A 23,146-nucleotide genomic window follows, 5' to 3' on the forward strand; every position below is an offset into this window, starting at 1 on the left:
ATGCAAAGAAGAAACAAGCTAATTCCTCATTATCACTCTCTTTTTTGGTGATCCAATAAAAGCACATCTAACATTCAGTTTTCAAAATTAATAGTAGTTGTCAAGCTTAAAGTATAGTTCTTCATATTTCTGAACATTGTCATAAATCATTCAAGATAGATTTATGAAATGACAGACGTTCTCAGAATAAAGTACAATGTGTCAAGAACCTATTCTTTAGTTCCAGTCCAATGGGTATTTTAAAAATCATTACAAATGAGAATAAAAAAGGAATAACTTTTGAAATGCTTTGTAAGTGACAAATGTATCTCAATACTCTGTGTGCATAACATTTTCTAATCAATGTAATTTTTATTTATGAGTCAAATATATTGAAAATTATTAATATATTATTCTATGTTCTGGGAATTTGTGAAATCATATAAATCAAGTGGTCATGGTTTATTGGCAGAAGGTTTCTTTTATATAAAGATCTATAATTTAAATATGATTTTCCTTGTTAATTTGCAAATTAACAAGGAAATTATTAATTTTTTATCTCATTCTTTCCCATTCACTTCTTAATTTTAGATGCCATGCCACAGATATGTAAAATTATCACATTAATATGGATTCTTATAAATACAAAAAATGAGGCTTAAAAACTGCAACATATTCCTCAATTTTCTAACATCAATTGTAATATTTGTTTTTTTTTTAAAAAAAGCCTGAGATTTATGTTCAAATTAATTGTAAGCCATAACTCTATTTCAAAAATATAAAGATGTTAAAAAAAATCTCAGAAACCAGGAATATGCTAACCAATGTTGGCATACAAAATGTTTTCACATAAATGATCAATATTAAACTAAATTCATTCCTACACCAGCTTTGTTAAGTCAGTATTATTTTCTCTATTATTCTCTTCAGTTTATTCCGATTCATCTGAGGATCAGGGATATTAAATAACTGACATGGGAAGTACTGCTTAGAAATATCAGAGCAAAACTTCAGAGTGGGAAACCAAAGTTCTACTTACTATATTTTCTATCCATGTAAAAATATACTATATAACGATAAAGTTTGCTAATGTTTCAACCAACAGGAAAAAAAATGTTATGAGTTGAGACCAATATACATCAAAGGTCAACAATGTCAAGCCAGTATATTAAGAAAGCTTTTGAAGTCAGATGAACAATTTTTAAGGCTATGTTAATTTAATAATTTATTGAAGTGTATCGGTATATTAAAGTAGTATACTAAATTAATTCATTTACCCACCCATTTATGCATCCATCTATTCATTTACTTATAACGCAATACCAAGATTCATTTTATTTAAACACATTTATTAGTAGGTTAAGCTAAGCTTTAAGAAATGCAGAGAGATTATTAAATCAATGAATTTGAAAATAATTTCTCTTCCAAATGTTTATAAATAATTACCACTTAAATCACTGTAAGCAAAAGCTGATAACTTCAATTTTGCAAAGCCAAATGAAGGATGACATATATTAAAACCACAAACTTTTCATGCCAAATAGCACAGCCCATCCCTCCCTTTTCCTCTTAGTGTAAGCATCTACTTATAATAACTTGAAGCATTCTACTAAATTTTGTTCAAATAGGCATGCAGATAATAAGTATATAGCAGTTAAAAGTGCCCTTAAAAGCAAGGACTCCAAGCACCTTAAAATAAAAGGGCATAAATAATAGAACTTCTTAATTGAATTCATATGAACTAATTTTTGAATATCAAGTACAATTAATAATTGATTATTTCATACATATAAGAGAATAAGAAAGTGTTTTATTTTTATCCTTAAGAAAAGTTAGTTTATAATATTAATCATTTTTATATTCTTTTAGATGAAAATTGTTACCTGTTCATCGCTAAATACAAAATCATTTACCAAAAGGATGAAAAGATTAGGAGCAACTTTTACAGCGGACAATCCCTCAAGTAATATTTTAACATGAATGACAAGATATACTTTATTCCATCAAATTCTACTATGCATGGGTTATGAAACATTGTACAAAGCCATGCTAAATGGATAGAAGGATGGCTACTTACCAACAGGGCGAGCTGTAGACATTACAATGGTGTGGTGAGAACATAAAAAAGAAATTTAAAAAAAGAAAGAAAAGAAAATTATCAGAATGCATGATGTGTAATGTTACATTTAAGTATGGACAGTAGAGTGATTTCTAGTCTGATAATTCAAGTATGAACGGGATGTCTAAGTTTGATAAAACTGAAAGTTATAAATGTAATTCTAAGAAAATAATTATTTTGTGCCCTAGGATTAACTATAAGCAATTTGAGAGATTTTATGTAGTCTTATCGTCATCACTTAGTAATAATTTCAAAGGTCTTTTTAGAGTTAAACAACCTTATGCTACCACGAAGAACCTGATGAATATAACTATTCAAGTCACAGACTAGCAAATGTCATGTCAATAAAAGAAGGACTCACTGTCTGATTTAAATAGCAATTGGATTTTAAGCATGGTTAGTCAGAACTATTATGAGGACTGAAGAAAAGCCCCTGACACTGCTTTTCAGCCAGTAATAAGTTAAGATCACATCACTTTTCATCCCTGGACAGGGTGGATAAAAATATAACAAATAGGTTGGAACATCCTTAGAGATTTAAACTGAGTAGCTCCCTAACTACCGTTAAGCTTTTTTCTTATTTTGGCAGAGGGCAGGAAACAATGACTGACAAGTTGATTCTTGTTCACACTGAGAATGGCTTTCAAACTGCTGCTTCAACAAATTATTATTATTTTTTTATTATACCACAACTTTCAATCACTACAATCAGTAGTAGTAGGCTGTTCCTTTTATTAATGCACAGAAATTGTAACACACACACAGCCTTAATAATACTTTCTTTTAAAAAAATAATGCCAAATCAATTTAGAAAGTAAACCACTTTATAATAAAAGCAATGGGCAAATATAAAACACATGATTCCATTATTCAAATGAAGAAGGAATATATTTACTAGCATTCGAGCTTGTATTAAATCTTACATTAAAAATACAAATTTATTCAACAAATGTGTGTCTGTCATATCCCAGTGAATAAAGCTCTAAATCATATAAAATGTGGCTCTAAAACTTATGGGTACTTTTGTCTGGGTGATGTCTCATTGGGCATGGTGAAATAGATATGGCCATTGAAACCATATTTACAGGCATTCATTCACTCAACAAACATCATAATACTAGCTTTGTGCAATCACTGAAATAGTACTGGAGTTGCTTCTATATGAGATTCATGACCTTATAATATTATTCACAATTAAAAGGGATAGATTAAGACAATTCAAAGAAGAATAAAGTAATTATAGCAGCAGTATGAAAATTTGAGCTTAGTGAAACCCTAGCGTACTGAACAGTCTATAGTAGGTTCACTATAGCAAGAGGAAGTAAGGAAGTATAGGAAGAGGCATAAGGTGTCCACTGCACAAGAATTTCTTTCTTTTGGTAGTGGGGGGTGATAAAAATAACAAACGAGAGCAAAACAATGGACTAACGTCATAAAGTCCTTATTCTAACTGACAAGATTTCTCTTCGTTTTGCCAATGTCCAATAGAAAAATAACTGTCTTTCATTTTCTAACTTGCATTTTTCAGGTGTCACCCCAAGCTGAATCTTAAACATAATGTTTCTTTTAGAAACAAAAAGGCATAAAAGACATTTTAAATCCACAATATTAAAGAGAGAGAAAAAAGAAACCATGCTGAGAAATCATGTTTGAAAGAAATATATTTCTCTTTCATTGTCTAGAATAATTTCAAAAAAAAAAAAAATTAAAGTTTGAGTGCCCTAAAAGCAAGATAGGTTTTCCAATGAAGTCTTAATTTATGCAAAGCCAATATGAACAATTGAAAAATGAGGGAAAATTATGTTTACAAATATGAAGTTTGTTTTAACTACTTTCGGAGTCATTTTAAAAAGTTCTATCAATCATGAATTATTTGATTAGAATATAAATACTAGAAGGTTTGTTGTCTTTCTTTTTAATTTTATGTTTGTCAAGTCAGCAAAAGGAGCTATTTATTAAATTTAATTTTATAGTCTATTTTCACCATATTATTGAAGTAGAAAACTCTCTAAACCTATTTCAGATTTTAACTATAAAACTTCTTTTCTTTTTTCCCAATTGGCTAAAGTGAATATCATGATAAAATTTTAGCAGAAACAATACAGTAAAATCTCTTGTCACTGTTATATAGCAACATTTCTTCCTGGGGAAACACACACACACAGCAGGTGAATGTTTTCAAAATCAGCAAATTAAACTAAACTGTGTCTCTGCATTAAATGAATGAAAATAGATGTGGCCTCTTGGGTCAGTTGACCTTGTTCTAATAAAACAACCCAAGAAAGGGCTGAACATTTCATTTATGTGCATAGAAAAATGACCACAGAAAAAATATGTCATAGATACTGTTTTCTTTTCCCTGTTAACCTCTTAGCATGAAAAATTCCAACTGCTTTTTCTAATGATAAAAAATATTTTTAAATAATAATTTACTCCACATTCTATTATATTATGGAGATTTTCTCCCCTATAACCCTCTTCTATGGTGTCAATCTTAGACAAATAATAAATACACACCACATAGATTAAAATCTCTACTCCATCTATAGGACACAGATGAGGGAAGAGACCATTTAAGGTTTGCTAATAAAAAAAAAAAATTCCTAATAAAAACAACTCTTTCTAATAGTTTTGTTAGTTATCTTAAAACATCCATATATGAGAAGCAACCTTTGTTAAATGAAATGTTAAACTTGAAACTTTCAACAAATTATGAAGACAATTAGCTGGGAAAGATCTTAAAGCAAACAGACCACTTTAAGTCTCATCCACCCAAACATTCAAGTATAAAGAAACCCTGCTGCTTTTACAAATAAACAACCCTCACATTTTCTCACTATTTGTTTAGTCAGCAAATATTTTTTGAATGGAACATTTCTTAATTACTTGTTTATTTTTTCCCATTCACTTCAGAAATAAACAACAAAATAACTTTGGGGAAATTTGGTCAAGTTAATTGTTTTTGCAAAGGGCTACTAGTGAAAAACAAACATATATAAAAATATATAAAATCATCTACAGGAAAGATTGGTTAAATATAGTAAAGAGGCTTTTAAGGGCTCATATTTTGATCATATGTAATGTGTGTATACATATATATTCATATATTCTATTGGTATATGATCATAGTTTTTATGTTCTATTCTCTGATGAGGAGAGAAAATGTTTTTATTAGCCTGTCAATTTTGTCTAAATATGTTTTGTATCTCAGTTCACACCAAAATAAATAAAAAGTAAATTAGGTGGACTAGAAATGGAGTGATTGGGAAGTATGGAAATCACTAATATTTTCCAAATATCTAGAGTACGTACGGTCTCCTAATAGTTAGCTGGCGTAGATGAGTTTTGTTTTTGTTGTTTTTATAATTTGATGCCCAAATCGTAGATCTGACAAAAATAATTTTCCTTACTAGGTGGAGGATCAACCTGAGAATCCCTGACACATTTCTCAACAATCCGAACTCCTCCAAAATTTTTTCCCAATCTTATGAAAACTTTTTGGAGCAAAGCTGCACCAAGATAAGAAGTATGACTAAAAAAGGTTAGATGTAACTGAGACCTGTATGAAAACATGCAGCCAACCTCCTTATCAGAAAGGCTGAGAGGAAGAGGCACCAGTTAAGGTAGTGGAAGAAAGACTGAAAGACTGAGAAGGGATGCACTTGCCTGTCTCTGTTTGAAGTTCTCTAAGTGTAAACAATGCCATGGATAATGTCTATTTGGCAAGAGTGTGTGTAGTTGTCCATCTTAGCTTGGGCTGTATAATTTACTCACGTGGATCAACATGTACCACCAGGAAGACAGTTAATTCATTCTAGCTCACTGTGCGGTTAAGTAATGCTTTCTTTCACTTATAAGTAATTCCAGGGAGTCTATAAACGAACATTATTCTATGACTGAGAAAGTATATATGACACTGAGAAAGTGAAAGTTATTACAAGAGCAGCACTGGCTATTTCAATTATTTAAGGCCAATGAACTTCACAAATCACTCTCTAAGATTTTCTCGATGTGAGAGTCTCTTTGTATCACCTTTGGAAGCAGTGTTAGTTCCCTCCTCTCCCCACCAGATTTCTTTTTGAATACTGAAATTTAAAAAATCTCAAAACAGTACTCTACTAGTATAAAGTGAAAAAACTAGTCGACAGAAAATACTTTTGAAACTAGTGACATTTAAAAACAGTAAGTAGTTCAAAGCAATAGAAATATAAAAGATTAGTGTAAGTCTTGTCTATTTTAAGATTTATTTTTAAATCATGTTAGCTACATTTATTAAATAAAAATTAATAATTTCAAATGATCGTCTCTTTGAACTCAAATTAAAAAGAAAATTTCAATTAATAATAGAGGGGACACCAAATCTAGACATTTTAATATAATAATAAAATAGTGTAAGCTATTATTTTGATTGTGAGTTCACTCACCAATTTAACCAAATATTAGTCTGCTAGTTCAATTATATTTCACATCTTAAGTCTCTTACCTCGAACTGTGAGGGTCGCAGAAGCTTCCACTTTTCCAACCCGATTCTCCGCAATACACATAAAGGTGCCTTCATCTGTACTCATGGCCTTCTTAATTCTCAGAGTGTAATCATCTTTGATGTCATACCTGTGCAAAATATAAATTGGTTTTATTAAAGAGCTTTGGTTATATTTAAATAACATTAAGTATTCATCCCTATTTTTTTCTTTTTCTTATGTATTTTACTGAAAATAAAACATGCACGCAGAGCATTCAACCAAAAAGTACAATGTTAGATTGTAGATATTGCTAATAAAATCATCATTTTCATATCTAATCTCCAGATGCTTAATTATCAATTACTTATATTTTATATGAGTACAACTCTTGCCACATTCAAACTATGAAAGGCATTACTAACACTTTGACTTTTTATTTATTTATTTTTTTGGTAACTCTTAGATAATAAGAAAATAAAGTATATTTCATTTCTTGGTGAGTTATATGCTATCGTTTTATAAGTTGTTACACTGTATTCAAATATATAATTTAATTCTTAGGCATCTTGAATATAAGATAGTTGAAATATTTAAAGGAGAAACTTATTCCCTTATTTGTTGACAAATTGACAAAATAGACATTGGTTACAAGAATTACGAAGGGGTAATTATTCTTTAAATTAGCAGTGTTAACTCAAAACATTAACATGCCTCAGAGTGATTTCTGGAAATGCACACCCATAACTCTCATGTATATTTATTGTCTCATTTCTATTTTTTAATAAGTAGACTTATAGACTAGTTCAGAAAAAAATCTAAAATTTTAACATGAATTTGTTGAAATACCTGCATAAGAATATGCTCTTACTAGATTCTAAGAAATTATAATTATACAAACAAAATAATGAGATTATTATCTTTTCATTCTTTTCACATCTGATGTTTCCTCTTGATTTTCACTGATGATCTTTGTTATTTCACACACATATTTTTGCAAAAGCTTCTGGTTGATCACATTGCCTCTCTTCTTTATACATGCCACACCATTAAAACCATATTTTCAAATCACTGCTTTAATTACTTCTATCTGCCTGCAACTAGCTGTGACTTTCTTTTGTTTTTAGGACAAAAACAAATGTTTTAGGCTTGAATTCGAAACTATTATAATCAGATTTCTTCTACTTCCAGCTTTACCTGAAAGAATAGCACAGCTTAGCTTTACTATAAGCTAAGACATAAAACTGATAATAGTTCATAGAACTTTACTTAGAAAGCAAAGTCTATGAATCAATTGTTCCAGCTAAACTTAACTACCCATGCTCCTCTATCCTCCAAGTATGGTAGTTACTATTCTGCATGTTTTGGATTAAATTGCTGATTTACAATATCATAAGTCAATAGGAAAACTTTATCCACTACTCTTGTTTGAAGCCATTCATTACTACACTAGAAAACTATGATTATTCTCTTCTTGAAAATTATGGCTACACAATCATTTTGCACTTGTTTACGTTTTATATTATTGTCTATTTTGATGAAGGCTGAGATCATTCACTGCTCTATCTGAAATTCCTAACACAGACCTGTTAACATCTAGTAGCATAACCAAGTCATTAAGAGTAGACTCTAGAGTGGAATTTTAATCTTGAATTTTAGAGTGGAATTTTAATCCTTAATTTTAATCTTGGAGTCTGCCCCCTCCTATGCTTGTAAAGGTGAACAAAATATTTAAGTTCTCTGGGTCTCGATTTCCTTATTAACAAAACTGTGCTGATTTATACCTATGTATAGAGTAGATGTGAACTTTAAAGGAGATATTACATATAAAGCACATAAAATAGCCACACAGAAAGCACAGTACGTGTTTATTATTATGCCTACTAGGAGCTCAAGAAATATGCATTGAATACATGATGAATATCTTGTTTCTTGCTGACATAAGGGTCAACATAACGTGAATGCTACAAGGCTTCAAATTTGCCATATTATCTAATTAGGACTTTTTTATGGGCTTTATTTACAGTTTAGGGTAACTACTGAACTGAGATTCATAAAAGAATAATATAACACAGAAACTTTCCCTACTTAACTTTGCCAGTAGAAACATGAAAAATCATGATTTCGATGATGACTTCAGAGAAGGTACTGGTGACCTAGTTAATGTTTAATAAAATTATCTTTTCTATATTTAGCTTATGTTCTGCATGACATACTTAGCTCTAAGATACAGACACTGATCAAAAATAATGTATTTTGCAGACATTTAGAATTTATCTCAAAAAACTAAATTCTGGCTACAGTTTTGTCATTAGTTCTTGTTGTTTGACATTAGGAAAGTCTTTTCATTGCTGAGTTTTCTCAAAAGCTAAGGAAGAGGAAGATAAATGTAATGGTCTATAAAGTCCCTTTGGCATCAAACATACATGAAAACATGATTGTAAGTTAATAAAAGATCCTTACATTGTACATTATTTCTGATTTGTCATTAAGAAAAAAATCAGAAATTAAATGTTGCCTCAGTTTAAAAAATAAAAAGACTCACATGATAGTTCATAGCATCTTCAAAACAATTTTTTGAAGTAGGAATTGTTATTTCATAAATAAGAAAACTAATCTTTAGTCAAGTGAAATGATTTGCTCAATGTCATTTCACCACTAAATAGAAAAAACAGAATTCATACCTCGAACCCTGACTCTCAACCTGGCACTTTGCCCATTCTTTGGGTACCCCTTCCCCATAGTGAAACACTTAGTTTAATTTTCGAATGTTAATTAAAAAAAAATTAAGCCACATTACCTGCATCATTCGAATAGAAATAGAATTGCACATTCAGCAAATATTCATTTATACCCTCTGGCAAAATTTTATTTCAGGTTAGATACATTTGTTCCATAGATAACAACATGGGGAATAAATACAGTGTGAAAGCTATTTATATTTTCCTTTAGTAAGAAAAAGTGCTTAATTAAAAAGTACAGGTTACATTTGAAACCCAAATAAGTCTGAAATCTGTCTTGCTGAGATTTCTTATTTTTTTAAAGGAATGTGAAAGAAATCCAAGAATAGGAATGGGAACACTGCATGTGTGTGTACACACACACACACACACACACACAGTTTTGTTTTTGGTTTATGGTTTTTTTTTTTTTTTTTTTTTTTGCTAATTAAAGATGCCCTGGTCAAGGATATAGTAATTGTGCATTCTACTATAATTGCAAATTTTTTTCCAAGAGAAAAATGTTTTAAATGAAATATTGCTTGGAAGAAATAAATTGTATTAATTTAAGCTACTAATAAAAGTGACTATCTTTCAAAGATACCATGCCATTACAAGCAAATAGTAATTTTTTTTTTTTTCTAACTATAGAACAGCATTTTGGTTACAGGCTGTAAAACTCTGGATAAGAATAGTGGTCTGATGATATGGAGATTCTTGTTAGAATACTTATAAGATTCCAAATAGGTACAGAGAGTGCATGTACTCAGGTAATAAACCCATTTACAGTGAGACAAGTAAGCTTTGGAGTAGGAAGAGGTTTCAGGGTGCTAATTTTAATGATATCACATATAAAGTGCATTTTTCTCATTTCGATTTCCAATTGAAATTGAAGATCCCCTTTAAAATCATAGAAATTTGACATGGTTTTAATAAAGATTTAATTATTTTAATTCAAGAAATATTTATGACATGTCTCCTTCATGCCAGGCACTGCATTAAAAGTTGGGAACACATGCCTCCATTGGGTTTTGAGACTAGTGAATAGATTCTCAGCCGGAAGGGATGAGGTCTGCCTCTACACGAGGGTAAACCAGAACCAACTCTAAGGCTTTCCTCGGCTCACACATTCATTTCCTGCATCTAAGATGTGATATGCACACTTTTCTGAGAGCCATGCTGTCTTTTTCCAATCAGAAATAAGTGGTATAATACACTAGTCCTGATAGGTCCCATCACACAAGGGTTTTGAAATTTAATAACTAAAACAAACAGACTTTGCGGACTCTTAGATATTGGGGTACTCAGAATCTTTTACATTCTTATTTTTCACTGAATCTTTGCCTAAAGAAAGATTGTGAATATTATCAGCATTATGGATTTATATAAAAATTCTTTGACTATACCAAAAAAAAAAAAACTTTAAAAAGCTCGCCTTTGAAATTATCCATCAACACTTGAATCCCGTCTCCAGCAATCAACAATCTTCCAGCCTGTTCCTATGATGAGTGACCTCTTCCATCTTTGAACACCTCTGACTATTAGATTGTCTATATATGATAAAACATTGCTTCTAGAAGTTTCTATTAATGCTATTACTCCTTGTGCCAGCCAAAAAAATACACTCTCCTGAAAGACAGCCTTTTAAATTTTGGGTTTCCTGTGAATTACCTCATTTTTAGGTCAACTATTTCTAACAGCAACAAACTGCATAATGTAATATATAATCCAAGGGTTTTAAGGAGAATGAAGAGCATAAATACAGATTCCTGACCAATATACCTAAATATGATTGTGTCATTCTACTGTTTGAAACTATCCAATGACTTTTCATTCAATTACTTAGAATAAAACTTATTTCTATGGTCTTCAAGGTTTTAGATGATCTTTACTCCTTGCCCATCTGTCCAACTTCATGTTTCTCTTCTTCTACTGACCACATGGTCCTTATTTTCCTTGTTTAACATAACTACCTAATTACCACTGTGTCTTTGTACTATTATTGCAACTTCATGGAATACTCTTCATCTACATTTTTCATTATTGATCCTCAACTTTCAAGATAACACAAATATTACCTTGAAAATGTCTTTTCTGTCCAAACAATGTGAAGTTGCTCTCTGCCCTCTAGTTACTTTTTAAAATTATTTTTATTTATTTTTATTCTTTATTTTCATAATTCTCCTGTTACTTTATTACTTTTTATTTTTAAAAGCACATATCTCTACCAAATCTTTGGTTTTATTGTTTATTGTCTTTCCAAGAGTATGCGTGCCCATGGGAATAAGAACTAGTGTTCTCCTGTTCCAAACTGTATACCATAAGCCCCACCAAACAACACACGGCTCATGAATGTACTCAATGCAGGTTTATTGAATGAATGATGAATTGCTCAACAAATGATTGAAGTTATTCTGTAGTTTTTTATAGCATAGTTACTAGTAAAACAAGTGTATGCAGAACTGAAAAATTAACTAATTTGAAATATACCCACTCTATTACATCAAGAAACATAGTACCATTGTTAGCTTTATATATCAGTGGTTAGCTCTAAAATGCAAGTTAAATTGATGTCGACAAAATACTGTAAATGTAAGAACAAGAAATATTTATTACATAAATGCTACTAGATGGAGATAAAGAAGTCAGCAAATTCTGACCAGCAATCTAGACACTTGGTTTACATATTATTATTAAAAATTTTTCTCTATAAATTAGTAACGAAAAAATGAATAACCTCTCTCCTTGCACCAGAAGAATTAAAATCCTAGCAAAATATCTATAATAAATATGAAGACTCTGGGAAAACAAAATAAAATATTATGTTTCACTGAATGCTTTAAAATATTATCTCATTATTTTGGCAACTAGGGTTTCTAGTCACAAGTCTTGTGAGAATAAAATAATAAAAATAATTTTCAAATATACTATTTATTCCCATAAAAACTCTGGTAAGAAAGAATGAAAGATAATATTTATTTTAAAGTTTAGAAAATTTAGGCATAAAAAGTTCAACCTAAAAGCCAATCATATAGCTTCTTGCATTTTATAAAATATGGTATAGCAGAATCTGAGATATTATGTTCAGTTTTACCTCATAAGTATCCTAAAAGGGATTATATACATAACAATGAAAAAGGTGGCATACATGTATTTGTATACTTCATGTATAAGAATAATAAATTCAAAAGAATAATTATTTAAGTCTAGAACACCAAAAAGAACATGAATCAGTGAACATACAAATATTCATCAAATCACAAAATATCAATATTAAAGAAGAAAACTTAAAGCCTAAATAAAATGCTATAAAGGAGAAAGGATAATATTTAATTAAGTAATTATAAGAAAATACATGGAAATTGGCTATTTCAGAAAACTGAGAAACATTATGAGACATGGTGAAGAATTGTAAAATTATTGAGCCCAGTCTAATGTCCTAATTTTAAGATTAGAAAAATAGCACTGTTATTAGCAGCCCTGAAATTTGTTTGAAAAAAAGGTTTAGACCATTTTGGAAAACAGATCTCCTAATACCTTCACCAACTATATTACAGGTCACAACTTTCTATCAAGAGATAACATGAGGGTTACATTTTTTTTTTAAATCATGATGCATGAATCTATAAAGGAAAATTAAAATAAACAAGGGATATGGTACCACAAAGGCAGCTGTTCCCACAATTTTTTCCTTAATGGATTCGATGAATAAATGTTCGGTATCACAATAAAGCTTTTGGTGGCTGAGTTGTGATTAGAATTCAGGCTTCATGGTCGAGGTATGGAAATTTACACTAGACACTATAAATTCATAATTGCAGTTTCATCACTTTTGGGCTGAATCTGCATAAAAGCAAGTGGGGTGTGTCTGTGTGTGTGTGTGTGTGTGTGTGTGTGCGTGCGTGTGTGTGTGTCTTTTTGGCTCACTAATATTTTTAAGTTATTGGAACAATTGACATCATTTAAAATTTTAACATTTTCACATACACATTTGAATTTTCAAATCGAGGTCTGTCTCACCCCAAAGTAAATACTATTTCTCCTTCTCCACACCACCTACCCACAAGTCTAATACAATTATACACTGTACAGTGGAGACACTATGCTTCCTTCCAACTCCACTAAAATACTGTGCCAATTTCTAGCCTGATCCTTGAAGTGCTCTGACAAACCCAAATGACTCAGACATATCATGGTATCTTTATTAAGTTTTGTAATAAGAAGCACTTCAAGCCTGAGAAATGATAGATGTATAATTATGATCAAATTAGATCTTACTTGCAAAACCTTAATAAATATGAGTATTGATTTTTAAAAAATCCTGTCCAAAATATTTTTAAACCCAGAAAAAGTAAATATTTGGCCCATTACTAACTTCATATTTAGGCAATCTAAGGCAAAACATGACAAATTCCTTCCTTAAAGCCAGATATTGAAGAAATCATAGTCAGGAGAAAAAATTGTCATGAGTATATGCTTCTTAGTCTGTTTTTTCTAATGGGTCATGATTTCACTGAAACAATAATTTGCTTCTTAAAACTACATATTTCACAAACAATTAGATGTCAAATATTTCCACAGGTCCAAGAAATGTGACCTTATTTCTTGCATTTCTTTCTGGATAAATTGGCATATGCCTAATAGTAATCTCATTTATGCTTTAAACTATTACACTGGGTAATTGGAGAAATGTTCATTTTCCCTAGAAAACAAATATTGACTCAATAACACACAAAATTAGGAATAATAGTTTCTTACATTTAAAGAGATCTTCACAGTTTACAACAGAGTTTAATATATGATTTCACAGCAATAAATGACAAAAAAAATGCCTATTTCCAAATACCATTTTTTAGATGCTGAGATCATTGTCTCGATTTATAAAGAGACTAGAATAGTGTCCTCTGCAGCAAATATATTTATTTTTCTAACCCTGAGCAATATGTCCCTTCCATTTGATGTGTGTGTTTATCGCACTGTGTGTATGCATGGGGCAAGTGTACATTGCTGTATTGTTGATTTTGAATTACAGTTTCAAAAATTCTAGAAATGAATTTTATCAATATTTTTCTCAATATTATTCTAAAATCAAATGTAATCTTAGGAGGTTCATAATGTGTTTACTAATATATACATTATTCTTTTATTAAACAATCTAATGTACTTAAATCTTGCTCTGATTTGCTCTTAGCTTTCTTTAAAAAGCCGAGAACGAATTTTAAATAACTAAAGCATACTTTGATGTAAAACAGCTACTTTAAAAAAATGGTGTAAAATATATATGATCAATGTGTAAGAGGTATCATCTGACTTTAATTAAAAACAAGAAGAAAAAGAAAACATAAAAAAAATTACTGCTGAGAAAATCTTAACAGAAATTGAGTGATTTTGATAGTGAAATTTGCCAGTCTCAGACTTGTATAAGTGCAGTCATTGTTGCCAGGTTTGATTAATGACAGTTGTACAATCGTGTGCTGACAGTCTCTACCAGTCTCTACCATAAAGATACTTTTCTTTTCCTCATATGAAACACTGCTGAAAAATGCAACCCAATCAGATTTGGCCCCCGGACAACATGTGCTATCATCACTGTACCGTGAATTGAGATTGATTGGTAACCAGCTGTGACAAAGTGGGAAAAGAAGCTCTGGTTTTGTGTTGTTTTTTTTTCCCCAAAGGAAAAAAAAGAAAGAAAAAGGAAACTGAATTGTGTCAAAATCATTACCATCTGTTCAGTTGAATAATAAACAAAACAACATAAATTTATTTTAATACTTAAAACAATAGTTTGCATGCCAGGTTCTGTTTGTGTGTGATCTTATATTTGATTAATAATCTTAAAATTGTTTCCAAAAAGAAATATTATTCATTTTTTTAAGAAAAAATTCTTTATTCTAAACTCACTTCCAAATTTAATGAGAGAATCTTCTTTTAATTCCTTCCTCCTAAAGAAACTTTGTCTCTTGGGAAGGTGTCTTATAAATCTAAATTTATTTTGAAAATATCGAAGAAAACTTTTGAAAAAATATACAGTTTTATAACAGCCACATCTCATATATTTCTCATACTTTGCAATCCTAATGTACATTAAGCTTTTAGGAGAAGAACTCATAATTTCCTCGCTTTTGTGAATATAATTCAGATAATTTAGGGAACTCCTCCTCCAAGCCTTTAATAGTGGGGTTTAGAATTAGGGAGAAGAAAAAACTAAAAGAAAATACACTATAATTTCTATTACAAAGTGATATTTTACCATGTTCAGTTCAAGCCTCTGTGTTTCATTGCCTTGTTTGGATTACGCAAGGGTTCTGTTAATAAAACATCCCGAACGGCAATTCTTATCTCGAAAACACCTTTGTTTTTCACGGAAGGAAATTTATTTTCTCAACGTTTTTAGTTTTTGAATCACCTATTACTTCTTGTTATAAGATGTCTGGCTCCAATTCTAGAACAAATGTTTTGACTTAGCACTTAAAATTGTATTACATGGCTGCTTTATTAATCATTAAGTTGGCCAACAATAAAAACTATGAATTGAACCAGGAAACATTTAATTTTTATGCAAATAAAGATGTCTTTTCTTAGGGAGACTTGAAAAACTTTGTTTTCATCTTTTAAAAGACTTGTACTCAATCCCAACAGCAAAAGATCACCTTATACTTTTTAGATTATTTCAGAAAATAAGTGTTTGCAATGATAAGCATCCTATAGTTCCATAATTCAATGAAAATTTAATTGTGGCACTTTTATATGAATATGTCACAGAGTCTATTGCCCTATTTTCAACAGAAGGATTTTTAAGATAAAAAAATCACTTATTAATCTTATGAAATTATTTATTGATAATTAAACACACACTCTTCAACTAATCGATACCACTGTATGGATTGCAGTGTAAATGAAGATAAAACCATTTTGTGCTCAGTGATGATGGTTTTCAATTGGTCAAAGAAAATGCCTTTTAACAACTCACAATTCTGAATCAAGACACTCATATAAAACATAAACTTTCTTGGAGAAATTTAAATATTTTGATTTTTTGATTCTTGACAGTTGAAAATAGAAAAAGTTGCTTGATTTTCCTAAAACAATTTTTTAGTCACAGTTTGTCAAACAAAATCCTTTCACAGACAACACTTGAAACTGTTATTAAAACTCCCTTAAGTGCTCTTTAGCAACCTAAATCCCAAATGATATTTTCCTAATCATGAATATTTAAGCTGTATCCTAAAGTCAAGCTCTTAAATCACAGTTGAGAACAACAGACATTATTTTGCAGGCAAAAGGTTTCTATGCACTGTAGCCGACCTGTGTCACATCCTTTTTTTAATCTATGATTATAATGCAGGCTGATATTCACAGTTTGGATGAAGGAATCTTTACCTATTCTTTCAGGGCTCAGATGGCAAGTATTTCTGGGCAGAGTACTTAAGAGCAATATAAAGCACAGCTATCATTTAAAAATAAAAATTAATGTAACAGTCATTGGAAAAGGAAAGAAAACAAAAATCTTTAGAGATTAAGCTTGTAGGGAAATTGTAAGAGGCAAGGTAATCTCTGCAGAGAACTTTCTGTTCTGTTTCAGAAGTCTCTACAGAAAGTTAAAATAAGAGTTGAAATATGATGGCATTCTGACTCTGTCTTAAATAACACAATAACCTGTTAGGCTCTCTTGGCTTTCCGTAAATGCTATCCTTGTTACCTCCAATCCAGTCATACATAGGTGGCTCCCTCCTTGTCATCTGACCCAGAGATGAAAAGTCCCTCTCTACTAAGTGCCCCTTTAGCACAGCTGATAGAACAGGGCGTTTTCTAACTAAAAAGCTAAGAGAAAACAAACAGGCAAAAAAAGATGTTTAAAAATATACACACTAGGATAACAATAGTTGGCTTAACAAAGTGCAGATTTCAGATCAAAGTATAATTAGGCTCGAAAGAGTGGAGCCAGGGATTCCAGACACTGACCACCTTATAATCAGACTCTGGAGCTTGGGCAATTAAATTAACTGCAACTGAGCCCTTCCAGAAAGGCTAAAGTGTCCTGCTTACCCCAGACTAAAAGAGCCTGTAAGTTTTAATCACTTCAGACTTTTGCTACCTTTTGAAGGCCCATGTCTCTCCCATCTCCAACACCTCTAACAGACAGACAATGGAGACTCTAGAGATTAATTCTTTTGGCAAACTTGTGGACAACTGTGAAGTTCAGAGCCTGTTGTCCTTAGTCACTGCCAGTTTCCATCTTCCCCCGTTATCTTCTCTCATTTTTCTCCTCTGCCATGAGCTTTGTCTCCTCTGCCACAAGCTCTCACAAAATTTATGTAGCCATCTCTAGAAAATTTTTCCTCTGCCTTCTGAACTACCTGTTCATTGACTTGTAAAACTTCCTCATTCTCTATCTTTTTTCTGAGTTACCCTCACTCCAGTGGAAATCTGGCTTTTTCCTGAGGGTTGGTGAAAAGCTTGAAGAAAAAGTAGGAAAAATCTTCTTTGCCATTTCACACAATTAGTGACTGACACAAAGTACTCACTCAATAAGTATTTTAAAATAAGTTACATATCTTCTCTTATGAAAAAAAAAAAAAGCAAAACAAAACAAAGCCATACTTCTGTGAACAGGTATCATGTCTTCCAATGGAATTAGAATCTTTAGAATTTCTTCCTCTAAAAATATAATAATAGGACCTACTTCATAGAGATATTTTAAGAATTAAATGAGTTAACACATTTAGTATGTTGAGAGACTTAAAACTAACATATAATAAATACCCAATAAATGTCACATGAAATTTTCCATAGATGCCCCTCACTTCACTCATATCTCCTCTTCCAGTGATACTGTTTTCTTCTTCTTTTGGACACTGTCTCATAGCAGGACCCTCGACCTTAGCTGGAATGGCTCCACTTTTAAAATGTGAATTTCAAATACCATAACCTCTGATGTTTCCTACTGTCTTAATCAGTTTACGAACTGAACCTCTTCTTCTATTTCTCACTATCGACCCTTTACATAATATCTTCTTTCTCTACCTTACTTAGATTCTGTGGTTCATAAGTTGCTTGCCAATATTCTCACTTTTCTTGTCCTTCTGCCTTTCTGCTGCATTTGCCTGGCAAAAACCCAAGTATTAATATAATAGTTTATTATCTTCTTTATATATCAAGAATAGACTAATAAATGTTCAGTTTACCCTTGTCGAGCTCTCTAGAGAGAAGTGCAAACTTCTGAACCTGGCCCGTATGTTCTTTCCTGTACTGATCTCTGCTCACCACTCCAGTCCCATCTTGCCTCATTGTCTACTTTACACTAAAGCCCTCAACTATACTCCAGAATTCTCCTGCTTCTGCCTCTCTGCATATGTTGTGTCCTCACTTCTGGACCTTTCTCCATACCTCCCCAACTTTCTCTCCCTTTAGCCTAACTACTTCTGATCATCCTGACACAAGACTAATTTGTTTAATATTTGTCCATACCTCTAGATTTTAAGCTCCAAAAAAGCATAGCATGTCACTTTTGTTCACTGTTGTATGCTCAGAGAATCGAACCTAGTAGACCATCAAGATCAATTTTTTTCATGAAGGAATAAATGAAGGCTATATATATACAGGGAGAAGAAAATTGTATTCTTTTACCAGTACCAAACATCATTGATGACAAAATCAAAATGCCAAGTCCATATAATGAAGAGGCTGTTAGTAACACAGGGTGCATTTTGAGCATTAAGAATCACTTTATTTTCAGTTCTCTGAACTTTTACTCTAATTTTGTTTAAATTGTAACTTCTACTCAACATTTTTTCATTTCAAAGAATTTTCTATGTGTTCAATTTCTTCCAGTCATTGACTATTACCACAATTAAGACTACATTGCACAAGTGTCTGGAGCAATCTATACTTTAAAGGAGATACTAACTTAAAGAGAATAACCTTTCTCATAACTAACCTTATTCTATAGTTTAACCTAGAAACCACATGTACACCTATTGCCTAGATAAAGAAATTCAAGTTTGACCAACAGCAGTAATAAAAAAGTGAGGTACCCAAAGTTTCAGATAAAAATTAACTTTAAGATAAAATGTATATGATAAAATGATACATACATTTTATTATTGATAATTTTTCATTAATATCAAATATTAACATCAAAGGGCTTAACAACACAATTTTATCATTAGAACTATATTTTTATCATTGACATGATATTCACTATTTGCCTGGCAAAGAGTATTTTTTAAGAGTATATGTATTTAGAGTGTATATATATAAATATCAAATAGTACTTTTATATGTGTATATATGTAAATGTTTGTATAGATATGTATGTGTGTGTATGTATATAGATATTATCTGAAAATAAGACAAAGACCTATCACTGAAAATTACATTATTGGTTTCAAAACTGCAGGGAATTTTTAATATCCTTACACAGTTATTTTGATTTTTACTGAATTTAAATCTCTTAAAAATTTAGAGATTAAATAGGTGTGTATGTATGTATGTATGTGTGTATAGTACTTCTTCCTTCTACACTCATGAAAGATCAGATTTAAACTATTCTAGAGATATTAGGATTTTCCTTTGGTTTATAACAACAGAAAAAAATATTTCATTATTTTGATTGCTGTCTTTAATATGTAACTATTCTTGTAAAAAATTTTCCACTAATGTTTAATCGATTATTCAAATAAAATAATATCTGCAGTCATTTAGATATATCACTTTTAAATGTTTTCAGAATATTGCAGGCATTATATCTAATAAGTTTTTTAACGAATTAGAACATAAAATTTATTGAAAAATACAATTATATAGCAATTAAGGAGAGCATGTTGGAATAAATAAAGTGGTGAACACAGGTTAAATGTTTTCAATTTAGAAATAATTATTTCATTGGCTTAAGTTAGTTTAAGACAATTGGTTTATAACAAAACTAGAAATTGAAACAACAGATTTAGAAAAGTGGATATATCTCACAGTGGTGTGTTTTGGTTAGAAATTAATCTTAACTTTAAGTCCTTTTAGAAAAGAACTTTAGGGATTAAATTCACAAGAATTCACAGAACTTACAGCTCAGACCAGCTTTTTGACATGCAGCTCCCATTCTTTTTGTACTCTTCTGCATCAGGAATGAACTCTGTGCAATAAGGGACTGCAAGTCCAGGGTAAATGTATTTTGAACATGCCATCTTCCTAGTGTATCTGTGCTTTTTTCAGGACAAACTTCAAGAAGTCTCCTTCATGGTGTTCAAAGTGAGCTCTCGCTGAGTTATTGGGGTTGGGGGTGGATTCTGCATTATCAGAGGGATGTTCAGTCTGGGCCATGTTATGGAAGATTCAAAATGGTCTCCTTTTTCCTTCTGCCCACAGAAATCTCCTAGTGAAATGTACTTATGCAATAATTTAGAAATTCAACACAGCTATAGGGGCACTTGTCATCATTAAGTATACCATGTAACTTATGGATTGGTAGGTCTATTTGAAAATGAAGGTTCAGATAATTTTATAATTTAGCTATCCTTAACTAATTTTATCAATTTGACAACTATTTAATGAGCAAATGATAGAAAGAAAATTCCCAGCTTCATATATTCTAGAAAATATGCAAAAATATACATTCATCTCCAGTCATTAGTGAAATAAAGGGCCTTCTTCTTGTGTTCAATGATGACACATTTATGTCAAATTCATTCATGGTATTTTTGTCCATCTCACTGGTGTACTTTCATAACTAAGGCAATAAAAAAAAGACTATTATCTTTGAAATCTATTTCTTTGAACTATATTCTATTATTTTTGCCCTAACATTAAAAACAAAATTAAAATTATATCAAATAGCATTCAGGCAAGAGATATCCAGGTTCATCTTTTCCACTAAACCAGTTTCTCGACCTCAGTACTATTGACATTTTGGGCCAGATTATCCTTTGCTGTGGGGTTGTCCTGTGCATAATAGGATGTTTAGCAGCATGCTTAGCCTCTCCCCACTAGATGACAGTGGCAATCGAAAATGTCTCCAAACATTGCCAAATGTCTCTCTGGAAATGGGAGAAGCAGAATCAGCCCCAAATGAGAATCACTGCCCTAAATGTATATCTGGTGAACACCACATGTCAGATATAGGGTTGGATATTTAAGATTGAAGGTAAATATGGTGAAGGAAGTTGAGGAGATAGAGAAATAAATAATTACAACAATGATGAGATTACATGGAAATTAAAACAAACAAACAAACAAACAAACAAACAAACAAAAACAGGCAATATCTGTAGAATAAAACATAGAAGAAAATTTGTTCCAGGTCCAAAATGGGAAATGAACAATGAACACAAGCTTTATACTCCAGAGAGACCTGGATTTTGAATTCACCTTTGCTAACCATGGATCCTGCAACCCGTAGCACACTGCTCATTGTCTCTAAGCTTCAGTTTCGTCCTCTGTTAAAAGAGAGGACTTGTACTTCAAGGTTGTTAGAAAGGGTAGTTATAAACTGTGTAAACACCTAGCATAAAACCAGTAGGGCCCTTGAAAACTACTTTAATTTTAATATAATTTTCTTTAAAAATGAATAATTTCAATGTAGTTGATAAGAGAGTAAAGCTCAGGGCTAGAGTTCTAGAATTCAAATCTACTTCTACCACTTAAATTTGCCCCTTAAACTCTTCATTTGTAAAATAAGGATTATACAAATACCTGTCTCTTAAGGCAATTGTGAAAATTAAATGAATTGCTTACATGTAATGCACTTGTAAACGTTAGTTATTACTCCTATAGTTAAGCAATTTAAATATACACATTTTTCATATTTTAACATCATTGAATTTAGAAATCATTTTCCATAGATGGCATCGTAGTCAATTGTCAATCTTTTTCTCCTTAACTATGAGAAAATGTACTGTAGGATCTCAAAAACAATTCTAACTTGAATTTGGTGACGGATGATATATCATTAAAAATGATTAGGCCAAAAAATCTTTTACTTCTCTCCTTATTAAAGCCAAAACTTTCATCCAGGCACTCAAGCTATTAACCTCAGTATTATTTTTAACCTCTCTTTTCCCATAAATTCTGACTGAAATATAAAACTTTTCATTGTATTGCCACTTGCATTATTATGCGTGTTTGTATATTCACAGGAAATATCCCAATGTAATTCCTTAATTTAAAGAATTTCTTACTACATATGGCTACCTCCAAACATTCTCTAATTCAAGCCACCCTGTATATAAATATAAGAATCGATTTTCTAAACATAAAGACACAGATATATTTCTATTCAATGTGCTTCAGTGTAAATACTTTTTCATAGTGTGTTCAGTGTAAATACTTTTCTTGGAATTAGAGGCTTTCATAATAAAGCCTCAAGTAACCTTTTTGGCCTTAAGTGCCACTCCACTACACTCCAGGCAAACCGAAGCACTAATTGTTGGCCTATCTTTTCCACCACCAAAGCTTTTCATTCTGCTTCCATCTCTCGGAATAGTCTTTGCAGCTCCACTTATGAGGTTCTATTCTCCCTTTAAGACCAATCTCTAGTGTCACATGGGACTAAAGTAGCTCTTATTTTTTAAAACCCTAAAGAGTCTTGCATATCATAATTTTAATATAGTTTGCTTTATTTAATACTTAATAGTACACATATCTCATACCCTCTACTAAAATACTTGAGAACAAACTCATCTTTTTTATCCGTTGTAATGTCAACACATAGAAAATTTTTAGTAAATATGTATAATTATTTTTGAAGTAATTCTTGAAATATAATATTTCATCAGTCTACATTGGAGATTTTTTATTCATTTGAAGAATGAATAAATTAAAAATATCTTACTATAAATTAAGTTCAGAATGAGAAGAAAATATTTTTTCTATAT

General features: G+C 31.1%; 1 protein-coding gene across 5 annotated transcripts in view; it reads right to left on the reverse strand.

Annotated features, from left to right (window-relative positions):
• The window catches only part of ROBO2 (roundabout guidance receptor 2), a 562,940-nt gene that overhangs the window by 119,232 nt on the left and 420,562 nt on the right, over positions 1-23,146 (reverse strand). For all 5 annotated transcript variants that reach the window (XM_023528483.1, XM_023528481.1, XM_023528482.1 and 2 more), the window contains exons 6-7: positions 6,582-6,709; positions 2,057-2,068 (exon numbers count right to left, since the gene is read on the reverse strand). In XM_023528483.1, the coding sequence (XP_023384251.1) occupies positions 2,057-2,068; positions 6,582-6,709 (140 nt within the window). The remainder of the gene's footprint in view (positions 1-2,056; positions 2,069-6,581; positions 6,710-23,146) is intronic.

The sequence above is a fragment of the Pteropus vampyrus genome, unplaced genomic scaffold (assembly GCF_000151845.1).
Source record: "Pteropus vampyrus isolate Shadow unplaced genomic scaffold, Pvam_2.0 Scaffold26, whole genome shotgun sequence".
In the NCBI taxonomy this organism is placed as follows: domain Eukaryota; kingdom Metazoa; phylum Chordata; class Mammalia; order Chiroptera; family Pteropodidae; genus Pteropus; species Pteropus vampyrus.